Source organism: Engystomops pustulosus, chromosome 3, assembly GCF_040894005.1.
Source record: "Engystomops pustulosus chromosome 3, aEngPut4.maternal, whole genome shotgun sequence".
NCBI classification, from domain to species: Eukaryota; Metazoa; Chordata; class Amphibia; order Anura; family Leptodactylidae; genus Engystomops; species Engystomops pustulosus.
Window position 1 is genome coordinate 52,208,680 of NC_092413.1, and position 15,693 is coordinate 52,224,372.

The 15,693-nt window shown below is 43.8% G+C and overlaps 1 protein-coding gene across 6 annotated transcripts in view; it reads left to right on the forward strand.

Annotated features, from left to right (window-relative positions):
• MAP4K3 (mitogen-activated protein kinase kinase kinase kinase 3) overlaps positions 1–15,693 on the forward strand; it is a 185,355-nt gene that overhangs the window by 131,394 nt on the left and 38,268 nt on the right. For 4 of the 6 annotated variants that reach the window (XM_072140746.1, XM_072140748.1, XM_072140749.1 and 1 more), the window contains 4 exons: positions 742–800; positions 5,423–5,461; positions 5,762–5,818; positions 9,474–9,516. In XM_072140746.1, coding sequence (XP_071996847.1) covers positions 742–800; positions 5,423–5,461; positions 5,762–5,818; positions 9,474–9,516 — 198 coding nt within the window. The remainder of the gene's footprint in view (positions 1–741; positions 801–5,422; positions 5,462–5,761; positions 5,819–9,473; positions 9,517–15,693) is intronic. The other 2 variants (XM_072140747.1, XM_072140750.1) reach the window with 1 other exon arrangement.

Below are 15,693 nucleotides of genomic sequence, written 5' to 3' on the forward strand. Positions count from 1 at the left end.
CTGCATAGTAACATATTCTGATATAACATGGTAAAAAGTTAGGATACAATGAAGTATCTTCTGAAACTTCTTAGATTTTGGGTTTTAAAATTATGTTGGAAGCTAAGTTTTCATAGCCCCAATGTGATAAACTCCAGGATTCACTATCCTTTTTTCTTCTGTAGTCAAATAGCCATAAACATCTCTATTGTCTTTGTATACATTAATATCAGTTTTACTGATCTTGGTCAGCGTGTCCTGTACATAATGAATATAATGTTACTGTAAAGTTAATATATACACGTGACGTTCTGTGGTTTACGTATCTTTGTGTTTTGTTAATTAAACAAAATGTCTGGTGACAAATAACCAAATTTAGTGTGCTAATAAATTGTTAACGTTCTCGAGAACTCGAGTATGTAGCTTATTCCATTTCAATATTCCATAGTACATGGAGCAAAAATTTGTGTATCCACGGCTTCACCCAGATTTATGATCATTCTTTAAATTGCTGAAGCCTGTTCCCCTCTAAGTATATTCATTTGGGGCTGTAATCCTGTTTGTTGTATATCTTCTTAGTATTATATTTATTTGCTGTTTGTAAATACATATCTGGGAGGTCCCAGCTCATTTGCCCCTGAATGAAGCATAAATAATATACTATATACCTTGTACGACAATGGTATTAACGCTGACATTGCAATGGGAGGACCTTTAAAGTTATCTTATGTGAAACAATGTTTTATCTTTTCCTTTTATTAGGATCTACAATTAGACTATGGACAAGGACCTCAAAGTGGCTACTTCCTTGGGGGAAACAAGTGAGTTAATACAGATGTTGAGACACTTCATCTTTTACTTGTGCGTGTTATGCTGTAGGGATGTTTCAGATGGCTGAAACAGTGGCACAATTTTGGAACATATGAATGTAATGTGCCTTAGCAATGTAATGGGGTTTTTTTATTATATTTTATTTTGTTCTTTTTCTAGAAAATGAAACCTTAATGCTATTGTTATGTGTATAAAGTTTATTGTGGGTTAAGTTACAGTTTTGAATGTTACACATGGTAGGCATATTGCTCGCACATCTGAACCCACCACCAAAAACCAACCATGTCACTTGCAATACAAACACCATGATTATAATTATGGTACTAGAGGTCAGATAATCCATTGCTTTCCTAAATACAGTGCAGCCAGTATTATATTTTCTGCCTTCCTTTGCAGACATGGTATTAATGTATTTTTTTTTAACTCCCATTGCCATGCCACTGGAAGATGTAAATTCTTTATGTATAAGGCCCCTTAGACACAAGCGAGTGTGATGCATTCAATGTGTAGTGTGTGCTCCCCGGAACGCTGAGCAACTGCTCTGAACCCGGCATGTCAGTACAGTTCTGGTGGTCAGCGTTCGGGCCGGACGTTCCAGACAGCACACGCTGTGAGTTGGATGCATCACACTCGCTTGTGTGTAATGGGCCGAAGTTTATTGTATATCCTATCCACCATCACTCCAAATCATTGGCTCATTTCAAGCTGCAGATGATCACCTGACAAGTACTTGTGCTAATTTGCTGCTTGATCACAATTATTATGCAGCATAAAAAGTACTTGTTTGTGGGCAGCACATCACCCCTTGTAGGCGGTAAAAGTTGTTAGATTGTCCAAGCTCCTGTTCAGCTGACAGGTAGAGAGTCCCTGCTTCATATTCTATATGATGCAGGGATTCGCATACAGTGTAATGTGCTAGATCCATGGGAAACCTCTACATTGAAACCTCTGGCGAAGTACATTACCTTATCTAGCTCAGAGGTCCAGTGTCAGATTTTCAGTCCCATCCTGTACATTCCGTCCTCTTTAGGTAGATTGTCCTCAGTACAGTGATCTACAGGTATCACTGTAGTTATGACATTCCTATACATATAGATCTATTTAACTTTTTATTATCCCTTTTTTGGATCGTGCTGACAACTATCTAGATAGAAAAGTCAGAAGGCATTTACTATTAGTTTTTCATAACACAAACTGTAAATTATAAACCCGATTAATAGTTGTCATGTACATACATCACCTTGCAGCTATTTCAGTGCTCTACATGCAGCTGATGCCCTTTAATTTGCCTGAAAACAAATGTTCGGTCTGAGATGGTGTAAAAAGATTTGCACTGGCATCATCTTTTACACTAAAAGAGCAGAAATTAAGATCAGGGTTCAGTGTGTTTGGGGAGATTGTTCCTGCCAGTGTATCCAGCATATCTGTTCAGCCGTAAAATGACTACATTGCTGCATGTTTGTCCGCTCGTGTTTAGATACAAAGCCCATCATTATCTGTCCTGACAAGCCACAATAGCAAGTAGGTGAATGCTACCACAATGTTTCCTATATAAAATAATAAATTAATGGAAAATCCAGAGGATTTATTTCAGATGTTAGGATAATGTGCCGAATAGAATTCGTAAAATATTGGGGACAGCAGCAATTTCCTTTCATCATAAGAAAATGCAGTGTGAGAAATCCAGCACTCTTATTCCATGGGAGGTAGGAGGGAGTCATGCCGAGCTTTTGTATTGCAGGCGCACAAGACAAATTATCCCCAAGTAAAGCTAAGCAGAGGATATAGTGTATTTTCTTTTTCGCCTGCGCCTACCTTGCTTTAGTTTATTTTGGCTCATTTGATGATCACGCTGAGGCACTGCTGAAAATAAGGTGGAAATGCTGTAGATGAAAGAGTCGCATGTGCTTCTTACTGCCCAAATTGGGACATTGAATCCAAAAGGAAATTGAGATTTTACAGAGGCCAATTATTTCTATGCTCAACAGGCAACTTTATAGCATTATTTAGTTTGCTTCTAACATTATACCTTAAGGCAATTTGAGCCTTATTTTTGTGTTTCTTTTCGCTTTCATATAACTTTTAAGCGCAAAATTTTACTAAATTGTCATATATTAAATCTATGAAAAAAGCACTAGCAATTATTTTATATAAATATTATATTGTAATTTATAAGGTTGTCCCATGCACTGTTGTGGTTTATTATAGCTCAGTTGCATTCAATTGAATAGGAATTGGGCCAAGTTCAGATCACGTTTTTATCCTATGTTGTAGGGATACTTTGTAGATACTTGACGTGTCCTTACAACAGAGGACTGGGACGTAAGTGCGAGTGACACATCGGCAGCAGACGGTAATTGGCTGCCTCCAATGTTTTGGGTGTTTCCTCCTAGTGACGTAACTGTTCTTATACGGACCGTTACATCACTAGGGACGTCCCTGAGCATAACCTCAGAGGAGGCTGGGGATGGATGTAATATGTTGCATCCATCCCCCATAAGCTCCAGTGACCTCTGCTCAGTGTATACATTGCTCAGTTGTAAGCAGGATGAAAAGATGTAGCTCGCCACATCTTTTTATCCTCTGTTTCCTAAAGGAAGAGATGTATACAGTGCTAACGGACACAAAAAGGATTCTTCTGTCTGCCAGTATAGTCTTTGAATGTGCTCAGCGTATATGCCAGGAGCTTTCCTGGTATCACAAAGACGCCATGTGAATGTAGCCTTAGCGGTAATAAGATCTAGACTGCACATGGAGTGACATGGTTTCTGGTAAATAGTACAGTCATGGCCATACGTTTTGAGAATGACACAAATATTATATTTTCACATGATCTGTTGCCCTCTGGTTTTTATGTGTTTGTCGGATGTTTTTATCACATACAGAAATACAAGTGCAATCATATTATAAGTAACAAAAGCTTTTATTGACAGTTAGAATGAGTTAATGCAGCAAGTCAATATTTGCAGTGTTGACCCTTCTTCTTCAGGACCTCTGCAATTCCCCCTGGCAGCTCTCATTCAACTTCTGGACCAAATCCTGACTGATAGCAGTCCATTCTTGGACAATCAATGCTGCATTTTGTCACAATTTGTTGTTTTTTGTTTGTCCACCCGTCTCTTGATGATTGACCACAAGTTCTCAATGGGATTAAGATCTGGGGAGTTTCCAGGCCTTGGACCCCAAATCTCTATGTTTTGTTCCCGGAGCCATTTAGTTATCACCTTGGCTTTATGGCAAGGTGCTCCATCATGCTGGAAAAGGTATTGGTGATCACCAAACTGCTCTTGGACGGTTGGGAGAAGTTGCTCACTGAAGAACACATTGCAGATGTTTCCATACATCTGTTAACTTATCAGAAGACACAAGTGCAGAAAGGTGTTCTTCACAATAGTATGTGAAGAACAATATGTGTGAAGATTCTTCACACATATTGTTCTTCACATACTATTGTGCAGAACACCTTTCTGCACCAATGTCTTCTGATAAGTTAGCAGATGTATGGAAACATCTGCAATGTGTTCTTCATAGTGTTTGCTGTCTTCACTGTGTTCTTCACTTTTTTCTTCACTTAAATGATCCTGTGTTCACTGTCTTCACTGTGTTCCTCACTTGAATGATCAAGTAAAAGCTCGATCTTGAACAGGCGAAATACTAGTCCGAGCAACGAGCCGTTTTGAGTATGCACGAGCATCAATCTCGGACGAGTATGCTTGCTCATCTATAATCTCCACCTCTGTCCTCATCAACACCCACACCTGTGTTAATGGAGCAATCACTGAAACAATGTTAGCTTTTTGGGGGAAAAAATAAAAATATTGACTTTGCAATTAATTGCTGTTAAGCTGATCACTCTTTATAACATTCTGGAGTATATGCAAATTGCCATTATAAAACCTGATGCAGTAGACTTTGTAAAAATTAACATTTGTATCATTCTCAAAACTTTTGGCCATGGCTGTAGATATGCAGTGATGGTTTTTAATTTTTATTGAGGTACAAATGATATTAAAACAAATCCAGCAGCACATTTCATTGTAATGTATAGCTCATGTAAGTTGAGCAATGGGTAGGAGCACGGTTGTTTGCACAGGACACCAGTGCTGGAAGTAGAATCGCTGGTAAAGGAGAAGGTTGTAGGGAAAAGTGTTTCTTTTACAGGGCAGAGGGTCTCACAACACACAACCTGCTGTGCAATGCTTCACTGGAATTGTAGACTTGGTAAACCAATCTGTGTGTTCAAGAATCATATTAACAGGGCTAACAGTTGTGCTGAAACTTGGAGATGTCTTTTTCAAACTTTGTTTTATAACTCCCTCTCATTGTGCAATAATAGGTCTGTAGTATAAACTGCACACCTAGCTATTCGAAAGACTTAATATAGGGTACCTTTACTTGCATCTGCGTGTCAAGCAGCACAAAGAATGCAATAATTACAAAATTCATAACAATACAAATATATGCCATAAATACGCATGAATTTCTTCTTGTCGGTTTCCCATCACCATATGTTAATAGGGTTTATGTCATTATTAAAGTAGAGGATTAATAATAATAATAATAATTAAAACCAAACGAAAGAGTATTAAATGTTACGATTTTGCTTTTTTAGGAGTCTTCTAAAATCGGTGGAAGAGGAGCTGCACCAACGGTAATTAATATCCTTTCCCAGTCCCCCGTGTCCCCCGTCTGCTATAACTGTGCGTTTTTCTGTCCAGTTGTAACCTTTCCCTGCCTCAGTGTGTGTTGTGCAGATGTATCAGAGCTTTACTTGGTGTGACCTGCATCTGTGCTTCACAGTACAAACAATAGCACCAACAAACTCTATACTCTGTAGCAAAACAAAAGATGTAGCCCGTAGGTTCTGCATGCCATAGTCCTTTTGTAGTAGCTTTAGTATAGCTCTAACAGTGAAGACCACTCAGCCATGGTACCTTGTTCATCTCCCTAGGGGACATGTGGCACATTTAGAAGATGATGATGATGGGGATGATGATGAATCTAAACAGTAAGTTCTTTTCGTATCTCAGCTTATTGGGTCTCTGCTTCAGATGCATCTTAAGAATGGGACTCAGTCTGGCTTTCACAACACAGCATTTGGCACAACACAAATCTGTGTATTAGCTTTATTTTTTCCTTTATAGATCATAAATTTTCTTAGACTATGCTACTAACAGAGGGAAAACATCTAGGCTCACAGCCCTATTGTTACATATTTGTATCTTCAGAACTAGGCAGCTGATCTGTGTGCTAGGGGTTATGGGAACACTTTGCTGTGGATATCATGTCCCCGGTTCTTCTGAATTCTGTCCTGAACGTGGGTGGTGTGTTTTGTGACTTCTGTAGTTATGTCACATTCCTTCATGCTATACGTTCTACTCTGTCTTCTGGCAATCTTGTTCCAGCTTGGTCTGTGCTATCCGGCTTTTTATGTGCTCTGCTCCAAATGTTTTCCAACAGCATTTAACTGATCTAACTTTTTTTTTGTACTTTATAATAGTAGTGGTATTAGTTATTACAAGTCAGAAAACTTCTCTGCTGTCTCAGCTTTGCTCATGTACTGCATGGGATGGATAAAACCTTTCATAACCCTTCATTTTCTAAATAAGAAACAATACATTTTAGGCCGTGATCATACTACGCACCTGAATTGCATTTTGAAACGCATTTGAATCACATCAGGATTTACTTCTCCTCGAACGCATATGGGTTTAGACCTAAATTCTTGAGTTCAGGAACTAGCAACACGTGTTTGGCCATGTTACCTGCTACTTACCACACATTAGCGTTTACATTTATCTAAGCCCATTTGCCTTTAAGGAGGAGTAAATCCTGATGTGCTTCAAATGTGTCTCAAAATGCAATAAAAGCGCATCATGTGAACATGGTGTTCACTTGTCAGCTGTAAATTAAATTAAAAGACTTTATAGGTGGAGGACTGGACCAACATGGTTCTTTACCACAACATCTCCAGCAGACTACATAGGGACATTTTTGTGAAGAAAACCAGCTTATATTGACCAAAAAATTCTGCAGACGCATGTAATTGTGATGGTCTCCAGTCTGGTGTCCATTCATGGATCATGGATTACCATAAAGTATGGATCCAGGGCCATAGCTGTGAGAGTTGCGGAGATAGCACAGTGTCACCTGACCTGGTAAAGAAACACTCAGGATCTGGTAACAGTAATATAGATTATATGACGGATAAATATGCACAGAAATTCTTAAATAATCTTAGTTTCTGGTTGCACACGCGAGGATAGAGAGAAACGTGTCAGTTTGAAAAGAGATGGTCTTTTCTTAGAGAAGAGGAAGGAACAAATTGGGTGCACACTTTGCCCTGGAGTCATTTCTTAAAGGGAACCTGTCACCAGGAGACCCATTTTTAGCACTCCCCCAGTCCTCTCAGAGCATAGTACATATGCTGCCAAAGTGTTTTTGTATTAAAAATAGGTTTCACAGAAAAAAAGATATGTTATATTGTACCTTTCATTAGCATCTGCTGTGTGACTAGGCAGTTGCCAAATGGGAGGGTCTGGAAAGGAGCAGTTCCCCCCCACCCTTGGGGAACAGCTTCTCCATGTGACCTTTTCAAATATATGAAAACAGCCATCACTTGGCTTAGCGACGCCCCCTGCTCCTCTACAGCCAATCCCTAGTGAGGGGAGTTATTCATATTTTTGAAAAGGTCACATGTTTCCCAAGGGTGGGGCGGAACTGTTCCTTTCCAGCCCCTCCCAGGGGGCAACTGCCTAGTCACACAGCAGATGCTAATGAAAGGTACAATATAACATATCTTTTTTTCTGTAAAACCTATTTTTTTTTATACAAAAACACTTTGGCAGTATATGTACTATGCTCTGTGGGGACTGGGAGAGTGCTAAAAATGGGTCTCCTGGTGACAGGTTCCTTTTAATGTCACATTCTTGCTAAAGCATTACTCGGTGTCCTTTCTCTGCCAAGGCAGGAATTTATAGGTTTTGCTCATAAGACACATCTATCTACAAAGAAACCTCCTTCCAGATTGGATGTGGTCAGACCTGTCATGTAAATAAAGTAAAGGCATCCTATGTACAACAGTTAAAGGGTTAAACAGTGACAAAAAAGTTTGTTTCTCCTGCTTCCCAGATTTCTGCATACTTTTATTAAAGGGAGCCTGTCCATTTGAACATGCTGTCTTGTCCGGGGAAGCAGTCAATGGATCACTTTAAGTAGTTTTATGGGAAAAAATTCATTATAACTTGTCATTCCTACATGCATTCTGAGCTATAGCGTGCAGTGGGTGGTCCTACATAGTGATTGACAGCCTTCTTTTTATAAATATACACTGCCTAATCACAAGCCTCTCTCTCAGCCAAACCATTTCCCTACACTGTACTGAAGAGACCCAACCAGGACGAAACAGTGCTGTCTACAGATGGGAATTTGTACCTTCTGGAATAGATATTCTGGTTTTGATTTTTTGTCCGCATCATGTCATAAGGCAACTTAGCTAAAAACTTATTTGCATGTTTTCCTATAAATATACGCACACATGTAGCTGACAACCTGTGAATTAGACCACCCACTAGTCTCCTAAGCCCAGAATAAACAGTGACCAAAACATATAAAGACAAACCTAAAACTGCAAGACCATTCCACATCACATAGATTATTAAGACCTTTAGATTATATAGATTATTTTGATTACTCCAGCTCATTTCCATTATACCTTATACAATTGAGTTGTAAACTGGCCCGTATATGGGCACTTTACCACCAAATCAAATATCATTCTACAAAGCTCCTCTTGCTGTATAACAGTCTGTCCCCAAATGCTACACATTAAATGTTACTGGTTCTGTCTAAATAATACAATATAGAACAGGGATTTACAAAACTCTGTGACGAAAAGTGAGTTTTTACCAAAAAGTATTACTGCAAGTACAGCACAAAATATGATGTCAACATGTTCAACTATAAGCAAATATTGAATGACCTAAATACTGATTCCTAAAATAATTGTATTCCAAGTGTTTGGGGGTTTACAACTACATTTGTTACAGTGTTAGTTTTACCTTGTAAAAGAGATAGGAAATTGTAGATTTTAAAGAGGACCTGTCACCCTAAAAACGGCACTAGGAGATGCTTACTAAAGTAAGCAGCTCCTAGTGCTAAAACAAACTTAGTAGTGTTACAATGATAGTGTTATCAGAAACCTCCGATAACGCTAACACTGCTGCGCTACACACTACAAACGCCGGACCGCTCTCAAAGCGGTCTGGTGTATTCATGAGGGGGCAGGAATGGGGGCAGTGACTGCCACATGACGCGCGGCAGTCGCTGCCGCCTAAGGACTGATCACGGCGGTAGAAGAGGCAGCGCATCGGACTGCCCCCTCATGAATTTGCCAGACCGCTTTAAGAGCGGTCCAGCGTTTCTAGTGTACAGGGCAGCAGTGTTTGTTAGCGTTATCGGAGGTTTGCGATAACGCTATCATTGTAACAATGCTGCGTTTGTTTTAGCACTAGGAGCTGCATACTTTAGTAAGCAACTCTTAGTGCCGTTTTTTAGGGTGACAGGTCCTCTTTAAGTATGTTACCTATTTCCTTTAAGGGTAGTTATAAGTTACCATGCCATTGTCTAAATTATTGTTTTTGTGCTTCTCCCTCATGTTGCAGCTCCACCATAAAACCCAAAGTGCCACCTCCTCTACCACCAAAGGTGAGTGCTGTAATCCCTGTAATATGTATATAAATAATAGTAAAACATATCAAAAGAAGTGAATCTTTATGCTGTCTTCAATATGATATAATGAGAAGGCACTGGCACATCTTCACATCATATTTCTTTAAGTTACATCTACAATACTCTGTTTATCAACCTGATAAGAGAGCAGATGTAGATCTCATACCTGGATGTGACAGCTGACCGTGGTGCCCAGCAGTGTCTACTGATTATTACATCAATTCTGCTCCACTCCTTTGCAATGGAAACTGCCTGAAGACTGAACATTTTTCTTGCTTTTCCCATTGCTAAATTGACATTTCTAGCTGTTTCGTGCGAGCTTGCCCTCTGTTCCTACGTCTTTTATTTACCTCTAAACATTTAAAGATGAGATTAATGAATTAAGAACAAATCAAGCACAAAAATGTGCATTAGCCGCCTGTCCGAGAGAAAATAGAATGGAGCGCCTGGAGCTCTATGTGCATGGGCTTAGGAATATTCCCACTGCCTGTAAATAACACTGAGAAAAAGGAAAGGAGCTGGAACTAGCGCTGGCTCCAAGGCAATTGCTGAAAGCCCCTGATTTCTTAATGCTCCCCCTTTCTAAAGCAATGCTATCAGGATGCATCACAGTATATGTGCTGTTTCCAGTGAAAGTAAACCCAATTACACAGTGACCTAGATGCCTTGTTAGGAGATGACAATGGAATAGGCATCATTGTAGGGCAGTACAGGCGGTCCCCTACTTAAGGACACCCGACTTACAGACGACCCATAGTTAAAGACGGACCCCTCTGCCCACTGTGACCTCTGGTGAAGCTTTCTGAATGCTTTTCTTTAGTCCCAGACTGCAATGATCAGCTGTAAGGTGTCTGTAAAGGAAGCTTTATTGATAATCCTAGGTCCAATTACAGAAAAAAATTTTGAAACTCCAATTGTCACTGGGGCAAAAAATTTTTTTGTCTGGATCTACCATTATAAAATATACAGTTTCGACTTACATACAAATTCAACTTAAGAACAAACCTCCAGACCCTATCTTGTATGTAACCCGGGGACTGCCTGTAATAGACTTGTTCCAGGCCTTGCTTTACCTTTGAGGCTTACAAAGACTTTGTCTGCTACTTCATAGGATGTATTGTAGAGAAATTCTTCTTAAAGTATTGCTTCCTTCATGTCAAAGCCAATAAGGACCTTGTAGTGGATCTCTGTGTGTCCGTTTCCTCTCCCGGCTGTCACTCTAGGACAGTGGTGGCAAACCTATGGCACGGGTGCCAGAGGTGGCACTCGGAGCCCTCTCTTTGGGCACACAGGACATCACCCAGCACAAAGGTCACCATTCAGGACTCCTCCTCCAGTCGCCATAGCCCAGAACGTGCCCTGTTCAGTACTATTTTAAAGTGACTTGAAGAGTAAGGGAGGAGCAAGGAGGAGTGGGCAGAGCTGGATTATCATTAAAGCCACTTCTCAGGGCCTGTGATTCATCCTGTTAAGGGGACCTTAGAGAGAAGCTACAATAATAATCCGAATTTCTCCATCATTCTACTGTATTGGTGTCTTCAAGGCTCCTATACGTTCGAATCTGTGACACAGCAGGGGGCAATAAGTTACTTTAAATTGGCATTTGGCACTTTGTGAAAAATATGTGGCTTTCGGTGGTAGTTTGGTCTCTAAAAGGTTCGCCATCAATGCTCTAGGATGTCTTAAGTTTCAAATGCATTTGTTATACAATTTATACACTTATATTGATGATTGTTATCTGATTAGTAGGAGTACTACCGTATATACTCGAGTATAAGCTGACCCGAGTATAAGCTGAGACCCCTAATTTTACCATCAAAAAATGGGGAAACCTATTGACACGAGTATAAGCCGACGGTGGGAAATGCATTGGTCACAGACCCCCCCCCCCAGTATGTAGCCAGTCTGCCCCCAGTAGTATACAGCCTGCCCCCAGTAGTATACAGCCTGCCCCCAGTAGTATACAGCCTGCCCCCAGTAGTATACAGCCTGCCCCCAGTAGTATACAGCCTGCCCCCAGTAGTATACAGCCTGCCCCCAGTAGTATACAGCTTGCCCCCAGTAGTATACAGCTTGCCCCCAGTAGTATACAGCTTGCCCCCAGTAGTATACAGCCAGTCCCCAGTAGTATACAGCCAGTCCCCAGTAGTATACAGCCAGTCCCCCAGTAGGATACAGCCAGTCCCCAGTAGGATACAGCCAGTCCCCAGTAGGATACAGCCAGTCCCCAGTAGGATACAGCCAGTCCCCAGTAGGATACAGCCAGTCCCCAGTAGGATACAGCCAGTCCCCAGTAGGATACAGCCAGTCCCCAGTAGGATACAGCCAGTCCCCAGTAGGATACAGCCAGTCCCCAGTAGGATACAGCCAGTCCCCAGTAGGATACAGCCAGTCCCCAGTAGGATACAGCCAGTCCCCAGTAGGATACAGCCAGTCCCCAGTAGGATACAGCCAGTCCCCAGTAGGATACAGCCAGTCCCCAGTAGGATACAGCCAGTCCCCAGTAGGATACAGCCAGTCCCCAGTAGGATACAGCCAGTCCCCAGTAGGATACAGCCAGTCCCCAGTAGGATACAGCCAGTCCCCAGTAGGATACAGCCAGTCCCCAGTAGGATACAGCCAGTCCCCAGTAGGATACAGCCAGTCCCCAGTAGGATACAGCCAGTCCCCAGTAGGATACAGCCAGTCCCCAGTAGGATACAGCCAGTCCCCAGTAGGATACAGCCAGTCCCCAGTAGGATACAGCCAGTCCCCAGTAGGATACAGCCAGTCCCCAGTAGGATACAGCCAGTCCCCAGTAGGATACAGCCAGTCCCCAGTAGGATACAGCCAGTCCCCAGTAGGATACAGCCAGTCCCCAGTAGGATACAGCCAGTCCCCAGTAGGATACAGCCAGTCCCCAGTAGGATACAGCCAGTCCCCAGTAGGATACAGCCAGTCCCCAGTAGGATACAGCCAGTCCCCAGTAGGATACAGCCAGTCCCCAGTAGGATACAGCCAGTCCCCAGTAGGATACAGCCAGTCCCCAGTAGGATACAGCCAGTCCCCAGTAGGATACAGCCAGTCCCCAGTAGGATACAGCCAGTCCCCAGTAGGATACAGCCAGTCCCCAGTAGGATACAGCCAGTCCCCAGTAGGATACAGCCAGTCCCCAGTAGGATACAGCCAGTCCCCAGTAGGATACAGCCAGTCCCCAGTAGGATACAGCCAGTCCCCAGTAGGATACAGCCAGTCCCCAGTAGGATACAGCCAGTCCCCAGTAGGATACAGCCAGTCCCCAGTAGGATACAGCCAGTCCCCAGTAGGATACAGCCAGTCCCCAGTAGGATACAGCCAGTCCCCAGTAGGATACAGCCAGTCCCCAGTAGGATACAGCCAGTCCCCAGTAGGATACAGCCAGTCCCCAGTAGGATACAGCCAGTCCCCAGTAGGATACAGCCAGTCCCCAGTAGGATACAGCCAGTCCCCAGTAGGATACAGCCAGTCCCCAGTAGGATACAGCCAGTCCCCAGTAGGATACAGCCCTGCCCCCAGTAGGATACAGCCTGCCCCCAGTAGTATACAGCTTGCCCCCAGTAGTATACAGCTTGCCCCCAGTAGTATACAGCTTGCCCCCAGTAGTATACAGCTTGCCCCCAGTAGTATACAGCTTGCCCCCAGTAGTATACAGCTTGCCCCCAGTAGTATACAGCCAGTCCCCAGTAGTATACAGCCAGTCCCCAGTAGTATACAGCCAGTCCCCAGTAGTATACAGCTTGCCCCCCAGTAGTATACAGCTTGCCCCCCAGTAGTATACAGCTTGCCCCCCAGTAGTATACAGCCCTGCCCCCCAGTAGTATACAGCCCTGCCCCCCAGTAGTATACAGCCTTGCCCCCAGTAGGATACAGCCCTGCCCCCAGTAGGATACAGCCCTGCCCCCAGTAGGATACAGCCCTGCCCCCAGTAGGATACAGCCCTGCCCCCAGTAGGATACAGCCCTGCCCCCAGTAGGATACAGCCCTGCCCCCAGTAGGATACAGCCCTGCCCCCAGTAGGATACAGCCCTGCCCCCAGTAGGATACAGCCCTGCCCCCAGTAGGATACAGCCCTGCCCCCAGTAGGATACAGCCCTGCCCCCAGTAGGATACAGCCCTGCCCCCAGTAGGATACAGCCCTGCCCCCAGTAGGATACAGCCCTGCCCCCAGTAGGATACAGCCCTGCCCCCAGTAGGATACAGCCCTGCCCCCAGTAGGATACAGCCCTGCCCCCAGTAGTTTACAGCTTGCCTACAGTAATATACAGCCAGCCCAGCATTAAAAGAAAATAATAAACTTATATACTCACCCTCTGGTGGCCCCGACGTGCAGCGCTGCTCCCCCCATGTCCGCGCGAGTTGTCTTTTGGCTTCCGTGCCCATCTTCTGTCTTCTCTAACTTCGTGCTGGGTGCCGCCATTGTTCTCCCCCGGACGGCGCCTAGTATGACGCGCTGCTGCTGACGTCATACTAGGCGCCGCCTGAGAGAAAAACAATGGTGGCGCCCAGCACAAAGTTAGAGAAGACAGAAGACGACGCGGAAGCCGGAAGAGGACCCGTGCGGACATCGGGGAGCAGCGCTGCACATCAGGGCCACCGGAGGGCGAGTATATAAGTTTATTATTTTTTAAGTATATATATATGTGTGCATTGACTCGTGTATAAGCCGAGGGGACGTTTTTCAGCACATTTTTTGTGCTGAAAAACTCGGCTTATACACGAGTATATACGGTAACTACTGCCCCAAAATAATCAGCTCATACTGAAGCCAGAGTAATATAGTTGCATTAACTGAGCGGAATTTATTATTGTCTCAGCGACGGTTTCACTGGACTCCGCATGATTTTAATTTATTAATTGATTTATTTACTGTCACAGTTTTAAAGTGAAGAGCTAAAATATACAAGCTGAGCCAGTTTTTCCAGCATTTCCAACCACTATTTTTCGTGAGAACTGCTTTTATGCTAGACAACATTGGGAATGGTCTAGATTAAATCCTGATTCTGTAGAAACTTTATGCTCAGCAATTTAATCATTCAATATAATAACGGGGGCATCACTGTGACTCCTAGCTACCACGTGGCATTACTGTCGCTACTGGGGGCAGACACTGTGACTACTGGCTTCAGTTGCCAGGCACTGTGACTACTGGCTTCAGTGGCCAGGCACTGTGACTACTGGCTTCAGTGGCCAGGCACTGTGACTACTGGCTTCAGTGGCCAGGCACTGTGACTACTGGCTTCAGTGGCCAGGCACTGTGACTACTGGCTTCAGTGGCCAGGCACTGTGACTACTGGCTTCAGTGGCCAGGGCACTGTGGCCACTGGCTTCAGTGGCCAGGGCACTGTGGCCACTGGCTTCAGTGGCCAGGGCACTGTGGCCACTGGCTTCAGTGGCCAGGGCACTGTGGCCACTGGCTTCAGTGGGCAGGGCACTGTGACCACTGGCTTCAGTGGGCAGGGCACTGTGACCACTGGCTTCAGTGGGCAGGGCACCGTGGCCACTGGCTTCAGTGGGCAGGGCACCGTGGCCACTGGCTTCGGAGGGCAGGGCACCGTGACCACTGGCTTCGGAGGGCAGGGCACCGTGACCACTGGCTTCGGAGGGCAGGGCACCGTGACCACTGGCTTCGGAGGGCAGGGCACCGTGACCACTGGCTTCGGAGGGCAAGGCACCGTGACCACTGGCTTCGGAGGGCAAGGCACCGTGACCACTGGCTTCAGAGGGCAAGGCACTGTGACTAGTGGTTGCAGGCTCTGTGATTATAAGGCGATATGAACACAACGTTGAAGTTTTATAGGGCATCTACCACCAGGATGAAGGTGACAATGGAGGTAGGAGCCCCTCAGGTTAATTTGCATACAGTGTTTCATCCTGGAGGCAGATGTCCTTTAATTTAAAAAGTTGTAATTACAAAATGATCTTTTTCTCTTCTTCTGGCATCACTATCAGTATCTTCATGTTCCACTGTGACTGAATCTTGTGTCACATTTTTTTTGTGTGGAAAGGGCCTCATCTCTGCTATCTGTAGCAAAATTTGAACTTGTTGGTGTTTCGCTGTCATACATTTCTTGTGTAAGATGCTTCCTTCTGTCTTCATCGTGCTGTCTGGTGTGTCGGCAGAAAATTGTATATTAA